The following is an 11227-nucleotide window of genomic DNA, read 5'->3' as shown; positions in this document are numbered from 1 at the left end:
ACATTTGATTTTCTTGTAAAATGAATGACAAAACTTACAGGTTCTGAAGTGACGAGGGCCTGGGAAAGACTCCCTTAAAACATGACCAAGGTGCTTGTCTAAAACATTTTGAAAAGAGCCCCTAGAAGATACCAAAACCTTGATTTTGAACATGATTCAATTCAACTGACACCAACTATTTGTTGGTCCAACACCCTGAAAAGTACTGTAACTACTCTAATGACATTCAGTTTAGGTTTTTTACCCAAAACATTGCAGATGATTTTTTTCCCCTAAGAGTGTATGCATCTTGAGCTGTTTGTAAAAATTCTTCCTTTACTTGAGCCAATACAGCTGACACCAACTATTTGTTGGTCAAACACCTTAAAAAGTACTGTAACTACTCTAATAACATTCAGTTTAGGTTTTTTACCCAAAACATTGCAGCTGATTTTTTTTTACCTAAAAGTCTAAGCATCTTGAACTGTTTGTAAAAATTCTTCTTTTACTTGAGCTAGTACAGCAGCATCCTTTAACACCTCGATAGCAGTAAAACAAAGAGATTTGGCGGCAATAATGGTCTGATCATGGGCATACTGTGTGCCTGAAGCCACTCGGAAGGCATGCGAGTGATAAGGAACTGAACTATCAATACAGTAAAGGGCGTGAAGACCTGGGAGCGCCATTGATACATTTCCCATATCAGTTGAACCATCCACAATACTCTCCTGCTCTTCTCGCGATGGGAACACCACACCCATCTGTTCTGCATACTTCTGATACAAAAGTGCCAGTTTGCTATTGGTTAGCATGCGTGCATGAGGGGTGGGATCCCACTTTATATCAACTGTGCAATCTGTAGCTTTCGCCGCAGCTTCAAAACAGCTGTGTACCTTGGACCTGAGGACTGCACACTCTTTGTTTTTAACAGTTCGCACCCAATACTCCAACTTGGACTGCTCGGGAATTATGTTCGGCTTAACTCCGCCATCACTTATGATTCCATGAACTCGCCAAGTTGGTTTCATTTGTTGTCTCAACATGCTTATTGAGCTGTATGCCAATACAGCAGCATCAAGAGCATTCTGCCCTTCCCATGGGAAAGCTGCAGCATGTGCTGCATGACCTTTGTAAACCACTTCCACTTTTTCCAGGGCTTGGCTCACATAAAATGAGGCATTGAATGGGGCCGGGTGCACCATTATACAAAAATCAACATCTTTAAAGCAACCACCGTTGATCATCTGGATTTTCCCACCTCCTCCTTCCTCAGCAGGGGTTCCCATGGCAACAACCTTGGCATTGAGTCCTCCCTCAATAGCTTGCTTTATCCCCAGTGCTGCTCCTACCCCTGTAGATAAATACTTTTTTGTGAGGGAATAGTGAATGAACCAGACTTACCAATCCCTGAGGATGAAACATCTGGAGGTAGACTCAACAAAAGCTTGGGGATTACGCTTTTTCTTAACCCTTATAATGAAATTAATAACCATCATTAGGGGAGAACATCAAGATATTAACCAAAAAACAAGTATTATTTTAAAATGCAGTTCACGTTCACGTTGTACCAAAATTACAGATTTTCCTACCCTTTCAAATACCTCAACTTTTGAAAACCCTACCCTTTTATATACCTGGGGTCTTTAAAAGGTACTCCTATCTGGGGGAACCTCCCCGTACCGACACTATTATAGGGAGTACCCCTTCCTCCTCCTCCCCCCCCCCCCCCAACCCCGAGAGTAGAGCTGGTTCTGAATCGAAGGAAATAAAAAATTACCTGCCACTGCTATCAAGTTATGACCGCATCCATGACCAATCCCAGGTAATGCATCGTATTCACAGAGCACAGCCACTGTAGGTTCCGCCTTCTCTCCCCCAAACACCGCACGAAAAGCTGTTGGCAAATTGTATTCCCTTGTGACTTCAAATCCTTGCTCCTCGAAAAAGTCGCTGAGAATACTGTGTGCAAAATGCTCTTCGTATCCTAACTCGGGTCGCTCCCAGATCTTTAAACTCAATTTTTGAAGATCATTTGCTTTCTCGTCGATTTTGGGTGAAGCAAGGGAAATGAAAGTCTCTAATTGATGACACGGTGCGGCCGACATTTTGAAAATTCAGTCGATATCGAGTGTGACTGGGGCAATCTCGTTCCAGTCTTCGTTCCCCATTAGTGACTGAGGTCGAGTGACAACTCCCGGTGTCACAGTGATATGTGTATCCCCGTGATATGTGTATCCCCGCACACATATCACTAGTGATATGTGTATCCCCTCCAAAATGGCGACCAGTGATATGTGTATCCCCCACCCCCCTCCCCTCTACTTTAAAAAGCAATATCCTCCTTGAAAGCGCTCTCGTCGTCCGGTCGCTTACTGGACGAACGACTAACCCAAACAGGCTTAAAACACAAATCTCAATTTTTGTAGTTGAAAAAGTTTACGTATCTGCTGCTGGAATTGTGTTCTTGATCCTAACTGGTTTTCTGCGAGCAGGATATAATGAATTTAAAGTTGAACAGCAAATGGATCTAGATATATTTCAATTTGAGTTTCACGGCACCGGATTTCTAGGACGATATTAATTGCGCGGTTCGACGCGGTGCATTCTCACCCCGCGAGTAACGCATATTCTCCACTGTTCATCGCCTTGTTTGCATCTGAATTATTCGTGGAGTGAAACACATATCACGGCTTCGACCCGATCGCCATAAAATGATTAGTGGCACTCGTGTATCCCCTGCACCCGCTTTTCAGTTCGACTTTTTGTAAGATATGTTAAGTCTCAAGCTGTATTAACATTTCTATACTGCGAATATTGCTAGCACGTTTCATAATATTCGAGGTTTATTCTTCGGCAGTTAGCCTAGATTACGGCTGTCTTCAGGGGATACACATATCACTGCGCCATGTAATAATTAGTGATATGTGTATCCCCTGCATGCGGTCGGCGACGGTGTACAACCTAGGTCAGTGAAACTCCAGAAATCCCAAGCTATGAATAAATGCCGGGTGTGAATATTTCTAGCAAGCCAGTTTTGACAATGCAAATGTTATGGGCATTTTTCTTCTTGGGTAGAAAGCCAATATAACAGCTGTGTCCATGGGGATACACATATCACTAGTTCATGAAATAATCAGTGATATGTGTATCCCTTATTATCCCGTGCACGCGTGCACGCGTGTTTAGTGGAATTATCGAGTTTCAAACTTCAGTGAACCCAAGCCGTGTAAAAACGTCGGGTGCTAATATTGCCTGCAGTTTTGACAAGGTTGATGCGCTATATTATAACAGTTGTGTTTCTGGGGATACACATATCACTGCGCCATGAAATAATTAGTGATATGTGTATCCCCTGCACGCGATTTCAGTTTAGATATTTAGATATTCGAGTTGCAAACTCCGCAAACCTCAACCTGGGTATAAACGTCGTAGCGAGTAAGCAGCCAGCACGTTTCGGTAATAATTGGCCATTTTCTTCGATCAGGTAGATAGCCAATCTAACGGCTGTGTTTAGGGGATACACACTGAGATCACTGCGCCATGAAATAATTAGTGATAAGCGTATCCGCTGTTCGAAGTTTTAGTCAGATATACAATCGAGTCGGTTGGAACTCAACCAAACTCAAGAAATCCTAATCTGCTCCGTTGGGCGCGAATTCATTTCTGGTTTCTTCTACTCTTTACAGCGCTCGTCGGAACCTCGCAATCGAGTCGCCATTTTGTTCGTTGAATGCCCAGGCGCGTATCAGTGTTTTGTGTATCCCCACAGGGGATACACATATCACTAGTGATATGTGTATCCCCACAGGGGATACACATATCACTAGTGATATGTGTGCGGGGATACACATATCACGGGGATACACATATCACTGTGACACCGGCATTCCAAGGACGCATGCGCTGTCACTAGGTGCTCAAATGACGTAGAAAATCCGAATTTTCTATCACGGGCGTCCATATTGTTGTGTTATTGCCAAGTTATGGTAGTCTAGAAGGAAAAAAAAAACAGTTGGAACTGAAAGTCCCAGTTGTGGAAGAAAACAAGATTGAGTTGTTTGCGTTAGGAAACCTTCTCAGTGCTGGCACGAGATGCGTTCGAAAGGCTTCCATCGAATCTGTTTACTCAGCATTTTAGTGGCTTTCTTCTGGTGCGTTTCCACCGCGGAGGAGGAATACACATGTCCGTACAGTATTCACGTGAATAAAGGACAGATTATCAAGGCAAGGGAATCTGTGAGTAACGGTGCAAAGTTCCTGAAACATTCATATGTTAAAGACGCTAAAGAATGTTACAAGTTGTGTTGCGAGCGGAAAAACTGCGACCTGGCGCAAATGCAATACAAGAATTCTACGGTTGGCTTCTTCCCGCAAATAGAGAAAATTTGTTACATGTTTCACTGCGGCAAACCAAGTAAATGTCATTTTGGAGAACACGATCACTACGCCACGATAGCTTATGACAGACCAGATGAAGAATTGACGCATTTAGACACCAATCAGTACGAGACTCCGTCAGTGAAAGTTGGCAAAGCAAAATGGAATTCGGCTAAGGAGTCGCAATACAAACCGTCTGTTACCGAAGGTAAGAACCGTATAAATTAAAACGCAAAAGGCTTATTTCTCTTTTTAAATATATATTTAAATCCTCATATTGTATGTTAGCGTGAAGAAACTGGTAAAAAAAAAATCTATTCCACTGAGTTTATACAATGAAGGTGATCACAAGCATTGCAAGTATATCGTAACGCTATAAATCTCTTTTTGAACCGAACGTCTTATACAATTTAGCGATCGTTTGTTCCAAAAGGACATTCTGACCAGTGACAAGTGAACACATATTTCCTTTCTAACGATTTCTTTGGGAAACTTCCTCGTTCCAATTAAATTGATATACCACACTCTGATTTATCCTTCGTCAAAATACTATCATATTACACACCCTTCAGGCGATGTAAGTCAACGAATATTCAAATAAGACAAAGTTTCCAAAATTGTTGTTTACACAATCTTCGTAATTTTTTAAATCCTCCTAAGTTACAATGGCGAGAGATCATTTTAAATCAAATTTTGAATTTCAGAGGAGCAAAATATTAACATTGAATAGTATGGTTAGCTAAGAGATCATTATTCCTAAGTTCTGATTTTTGCCTTGCATAAGATAGTTGAATTTCATAAGGACAACTTTAAATTTAATTTAGCTTTGGCACAAAACTTATTTAGGCCTGATGAATAATAAAATATAATATATAAAGTACAAATTTGCTTACCAGCCAAGTCCTCCATATTGAGGATGCTGGCCACTCTTTCAAATTAATAGTTAAAACTAAACTATAAATAACCTTTTTACGATGCCCCCCCCCCCCCCCCCCCACCAACCTCCAGACCTTAACGTGCACCTAACCCCCAAATTTTTTTTCGCTAAAACGAATCTATACTTTATTTGAAGCATTTGGGCGAAGAAATTTTTGAATTTGGTTGAATCCTCGATTTTCTATGCCCTTTCAAAGTCGCGCTTGAAGTGTTTCACGACCGCATTTTAGGTAGTCTGGGGCGGCGGTACCTGATGACGTCTACCCAGGAACCAAACACAATAGCGCCTCAGTCAACTCTCAGTATTTGCTTGAGAAAATGGAATGCCAAACTAATCGTTCTGATGTATTTTGGGACTAAAACGTCCAAGTTTTGTCTCAGAATCATTTCTTTTTCGTCACTGGAGTCAGAGTTAAGTTTCAATTCAGAAGACTCTGAAATAAACTCTGATCAAGCATGTTCGACAACTGTGAACTCACTGCTTAGAGCTTTGAGGGCAATTTACAATATTTCAAGCGACGAAGGGGAAGACTTCTTTGCGGACGAGCTGCTTGTATATTAGGAATGGAAATCTAGATACGAAGTGGAGGAGCAGGCAAACGAAAAGCAGGAAAGAAAACTCAAGGACTGCTTTGGATGGTAATTTCGTCAACTAAACATAAGATTCCCACATGTGTTTATAGCCCGTTTACATTTGTCCTTAGCGAGAATGTATTTTGTCAAGGTGTGATTGTTCTGTTAAATCCAGTTTGTGTTTTACTTTCAGTTGAATGCTTCATGTTTATGAGAGCGACGTATGTGTTGCAGTTTTCGAGACTTGATGACCTCCAAAACATTGGCTTCGATTGATTGAAAATCGTATTGTTTGGACCTTTATTTTTGAAGCTGCGGGAAGCAAGGCGGAAGGAAACATTTCATACAATTACCGATTTTACATTGTCACATGTTTTAAGTCGTAACTCCAAATAACCAATGTAAATTGTTTTCAAAGTTTGCAGTGAAATTCGTCAGATAAGCGAATAGGATGTGTTCCCTAAGCGGTCCGGAGATAATGTTACGCGGTCATATTTTCGACGCTATTGCACAGAATCTTTGTCGCACTGCTGATTTCCAAACCTTCGAAAAACTCTGTGAGTCTAACAGTTTTGTTATCATGTAATTCTAAAGGATTAATCTTCGACTTTCATCTAAATCAAAAGAGAAATAAGTGTTGGTTAGCGGCGTACAGTTGCGATCTATTTACATATCAGTATAACGCTTCTTGATCATGATCGGATTACACAACTTTGCTGGTTATGTTATAAATACTGCGCGATTGGAAGATATAGGTTGTCGGTAGTATTTCTACAAATTGCTGGTTAGCTTTAAGCAGAAAATTTATGAAAATAGTGTTCGAAAGTCTGCAGAACAAATTCCAGTGAGTTCTTCAATGTTTCTCACAGATTCAGTTCGCTTGTTTCGGTTCGACAAAATCAACCATCGTTTATGTCTTTATTGCACCATTAGCCGATCATCGTCAGTAAATTGTACAGTATATCTTTCTTTAAATCTGGAATATTGCTGCAACAGCCGATAGCACCTCTGGAAAGCGTTTCTGTGCACTTTTCGAATGTGTATTGCACCATCCTGAAGGAAATGAGAGGACATGAGATATCCAACCTTCCTGGGTAGACGTCATAAGAGCCGCTGGACCCATTCTCCTCAAACTCGGTCGTGAAACAAAATGGTGGTGTTTTGGAGCTATTTTCGAGATTTCGTCGGGGCACAGAAAATCGAGGATTTAACGGAATCCAAAAATTTTTTCGCAGAACTATTTCAAATAACAAGTAGATTCGTTTTAGTGAAAAAAATTTGGGGGGGGGGTTAGGTGCACTTTAAGATACCGTATAGAATAAAGCCTGAAGCATAATTGAGTGACATCATTAGACAAGATACTGTACAGTGCCATGTTCTGTTCAAAGAATTGATGTGAGGAGGTTGAATGCTTTTTTGTGAGGTAGGCCACTGAAGGCCTCACAGCCACAATTGCATCAGAAAAGTAATTAAACTGATTGTAACCCTTGGCTATATTTGCATACCTACCAGGCGATGATGAAGAAAAAGATATTGGAGTTAAACCTGACAAACCATCCTTCAGACAACATGTTAAGGAACAGGAACATAATCAAGAAGACAAAGATTTAAGTAGTTCTTGGAAATCTAGACACGAAGAAGAAAATGCCGAGCATTCAAAGGCAGTTAAAGAGTTTGGAGAACCTTCAAAGACTGTGGAGGAAGAAAAATTTTCAGAAAAGTCTAAAGAATCTGAAAAACCATCCTACCAAGAAATGTTTAAGGAGCATCTTGAAATGTCCACAGAATATGTGCAAGTTAAGACCAAACAACCAATTACGGTACATGTACAAAAAGTCACGCATAAACAGACAGTTCCAAAGCCCAGACAAGAAGATCTAGATAAATCAGATGCTGATCTGGAACGAAAGCTTGAGGAACTTACACCATCAAACAATCACCATCAAGAACCAGTTGGGCATGCCGTGAAAGTGATGCCCACCAAAAAACCAACCACATTTCATCACTGGAGACAATTTGTGGACAACAACCCTGATTTTCCTTATACGATTCCGATGGAGGTCAAGGAAACAACTGTAAAACCAACAACAAAGAAATGGCATAAGCCAAGTACACAACGTAGAACCACAACAAAAATGACAACAATGAAACAACCAGTTAGAACAGAACCGCCCAAGATAACTGAGAAGCCAACGACAAAGACACCAGCGACACAGAAACCAATGATTCATGGTATGCTGCAAAATAGTCTTTTCAAATTTTACCCCAACTCTATGCTATTTTTTTTGTTCTCTCTCTTCTTCATTCCCATTTTTCGTATCAGAGATGAATTGTATGAACACAAGCACAGTTTCTAACAAAATTACCATAGTAGGTTAAGTGACGGGGTGCGCGGAATGAAGCCCTAAGTGACTTTTAGAAAATTTTGAGGTAACTAGCGTTGAAATAACTTCCAGCAATTTTCACAGTTTACTCTTGTCTTTAATATTGTCTATAAAGAACTAGTAGTAATTACAAGTTCCTTTTAGACAATAACTAAAACTAGAGTGAACTGTGAAAATTGCTGGAAGTTATTTCAATGCTGGTTACCCCAACATGTTCCAAAAGTCACTTATCTAGGGCTTTATTCCATTCCTTCAAGTGTCTATATGGCCAAAAGGGTTTCTCTTGTTTTAGTATATGTATCTCTATTACATGTAAAAAAGCATTCTAAAAGAAAAATTTGGATTCTGTTTAAAACACAAAATGGCACTGCAGTAAGCCTAAATGCATGTAGCGTTCCAGTTAGCCTATACAGTGCTCAGGTTAGCCTAAATATCACTGACTTGTCAGACAACAGTTTGCTCTCAATAATAGTAAATGTTAACCCTTACAGACACCCATATCCCACTGTCATTGACTCTTACTGTAGTGCCATTTTGTCATCTCATGTTTTAAACAAGCCCCCATATCAAATTGCCCCAAAACCTCCTATTAAAATATAAAGGAGCTCAGTCACAGTTTGCGCATATTGATAAGTTTAGTCTCAATTTTTCAAATTCACTTTTTTAATCCATGGTAATCTTCTCCATCCTTAGCCATCCTTGTTCCTTTATGGTTTATCATTATCTCTTTGGTGTTTTTCTATCTTATTGAACTGTTATTTTGAGGTTTCCTACCATTTAAAGATAATTTTGTATGTGGCCAAAATAACTCAAAATACCATGACTGACCTCCTTTAACTAATGGGTAAAGTAACTCTCTGTATTGTCTGTTTTGTTGTTTTGTTTTTTCAGAAGCACCAAATAGCAAGCTTCCAATGCTGGAAGTCCCAATACAGAGCAAGAACATTTCAGATGTGGTTGTCATTGAAACTCACAGACTGAAGATAATAGAGAACAAGGCTGTCCTTCCTCTTGCCATATTCCTTGTACTAGCTATTCTACTTTTGTTTGTTGTGGCGCTGCGGCTCCGAATTGTGAAGAGCAAGTTAAAGAGACGGCCATTTGCTACGGATGATGCTGATTACCTCATCAATGGGATGTACTTGTAACACCCATAGTGACTCACTGTACAAGCTTTAAATTATGAATAAGTTAGTCCTCTGTGAACTAGCAGAGTTTAAACTTGGGTATCAGAATATTTAACTTGTCCACACAATTACACCTCTCTGTATTTCATTAATGATCATCTGACCATATAAAACACATTTGGCATTTGATTGCTTTTAAGAAACAACTAGTTATGGCTTGTTATACATTCAGTTAAACAAGACTTTTACTAGTTGGTTTCCATCAGTGCTAATGGCTGAGTTGACTACTTTGCCACTTATAGTTCATCTGTCAGATGAATGGGACCTTGAAGGAGCTCAGTAACAGTATTTTTGCCACATAGTAAGGATGGAGAAGATTGATGTGGTTTACAGATAATGAACTTGAACAATTTAGGCCAAACTTTTCAAGATGTGCAAACTGTGTGGTAGCTCCTTTAAAACTTACAATGTTTGATCACTATCAGGCCATGGTGTCAGGAATTTGCAAGGTTTTATTTTTAACCTGTTCATAAAGGTTCCTTTTTGGGAGATTACACAACTTCATATATAAATTGCATGCATAGTGATTCAACTACAGTATATTACTATCAATTTTTTCTTCAACTTTTCAAAGAAAGACGGATTGAGAAGTTGAAGAAATTTAGACTTATCACCTCATTTAAGCACCCTTAATTTACCTACCTTCTCATGTTAGTTAATTTAACATAATTCATTTAAAATGTTCCACCTGAGGATAACATTAGTTATTTAAGGTTGGAGTGCATAATCTTAAGTTAAAGCAGTAGTTTGCAACAAGTTTAAAAATTAATGATAAAGCAAATTACCCACAAGATTGATGTAAGCAATGCCTAGAAAAGTACTCTTGCAGTCCAAGTTATTTAGGATGTTTAATAATTATTATGCCAATGTAGTAATACTATTGCTGAAATACTGACAGGGCTGTTGAAATATTTTGAGGAGTGTTCAGCACTTAACTTCAGTAGGGAATGCTAATGCTCTGAGCTTTGTTGTGAGAACCGTCTTCATAATTTAAGCATTTTTGGATTCTGTTTCAGAGAAATGAAAAGTTAGCAAGAGCCTTCTCTTTTCAAATTCACTATAAAAACACAGTATCAGACTTGCCACAAACTATTTTTTCACAAGTGGTTGTCAATTCCTTTTATTGTATAAAAACTGATTCTTGTTAAAAATTCAAAGTCCTCAGTTCTAGTCATTGTCTTTGATGCTGAAATGAACATGTCAAATAACACAAGACTAGTTCTGTTCAGACTGAACATTTCAGTGACCTTTTCTGAGTGAAGAAAGTAATGTGTTTTTTTTTTGGCATGTGACAAAGTTGGAGCATAAGCAAGGAAATAAAAGATGAATGCACAAAATATTGTTGTTGCAAATGTCCATTCTTTGAATGTAAAATAAATTATCCATGTTGGAAATTTTGCTTTAAGTAAAATGAATACTTTCTTGGCAAAATAATCTGATCCAGCACTTCAATCTCGTGACTTATCAAATGGTATGTGCAAATAACTTAGAAATTCTAACCGCTGGGTTTTTAAAAAATCAGGTTAAGATGTAAATATAGTCATACGTCACTGTAAATTGTGATTTCTGTGATTTACTTTCTTGGTAGAATTCAGTGTTATTTGTTAGTTATTAATGTCCTAAAGAAAGAGGTTTCCATTTATGTATTGTAATAACAAATGAGAATTACATGTAACAGTGTTAATAATAATTCTCACTTGTTAGACTAGTCATAACATTAGACAACTTTAGTTACATATTCATTGTGCATTTTGGTATGGGAGAACTGTGAATTAAAAGGTGCTGTAGTAA

The 11227-nt window shown here is 38.9% G+C and overlaps 2 protein-coding genes across 3 annotated transcripts; one reads left to right on the top strand and one right to left on the bottom strand.

Moving 5' to 3' along the window:
• Positions 1-58: 58 nt before the first annotated feature.
• On the bottom strand, positions 59-2158 carry LOC145469125 (xaa-Arg dipeptidase-like). Of its 2 annotated transcripts, XM_081452804.1 has the most exons (3): positions 1757-2158; positions 442-1330; positions 59-121 (listed from the first exon to the last, which is right to left on the bottom strand). In XM_081452804.1, the coding sequence occupies exons 1-2, from the start codon at positions 2082-2084 to the stop codon at positions 450-452; spliced, it is 1209 nt and encodes a 402-aa protein (XP_081308930.1). In that variant the 5' UTR covers positions 2085-2158; the 3' UTR covers positions 59-121; positions 442-449. The 2 variants fall into 2 exon arrangements, with proteins under 2 accessions (XP_081308930.1, XP_081308929.1); XM_081452803.1 differs by having other exon boundaries at positions 92-1330.
• Positions 2159-3904: 1746 nt separating this feature from the next.
• On the top strand, positions 3905-11227 carry LOC145469118 (uncharacterized). Its single transcript, XM_081452796.1, has 3 exons — positions 3905-4564; positions 7378-8097; positions 9141-11227. Exons 1-3 carry the CDS (start codon positions 4072-4074, stop codon positions 9395-9397), a joined length of 1470 nt encoding a protein of 489 aa, XP_081308922.1. The 5' UTR covers positions 3905-4071; the 3' UTR covers positions 9398-11227.

The sequence above is a fragment of the Orbicella franksi genome, chromosome 15 (genome assembly GCF_964199315.1).
Source record: "Orbicella franksi chromosome 15, jaOrbFran1.1, whole genome shotgun sequence".
Lineage (NCBI taxonomy): Eukaryota > Metazoa > Cnidaria > Anthozoa > Scleractinia > Merulinidae > Orbicella > Orbicella franksi.
This window is presented reverse-complemented; position numbering and strand designations above follow the sequence as displayed.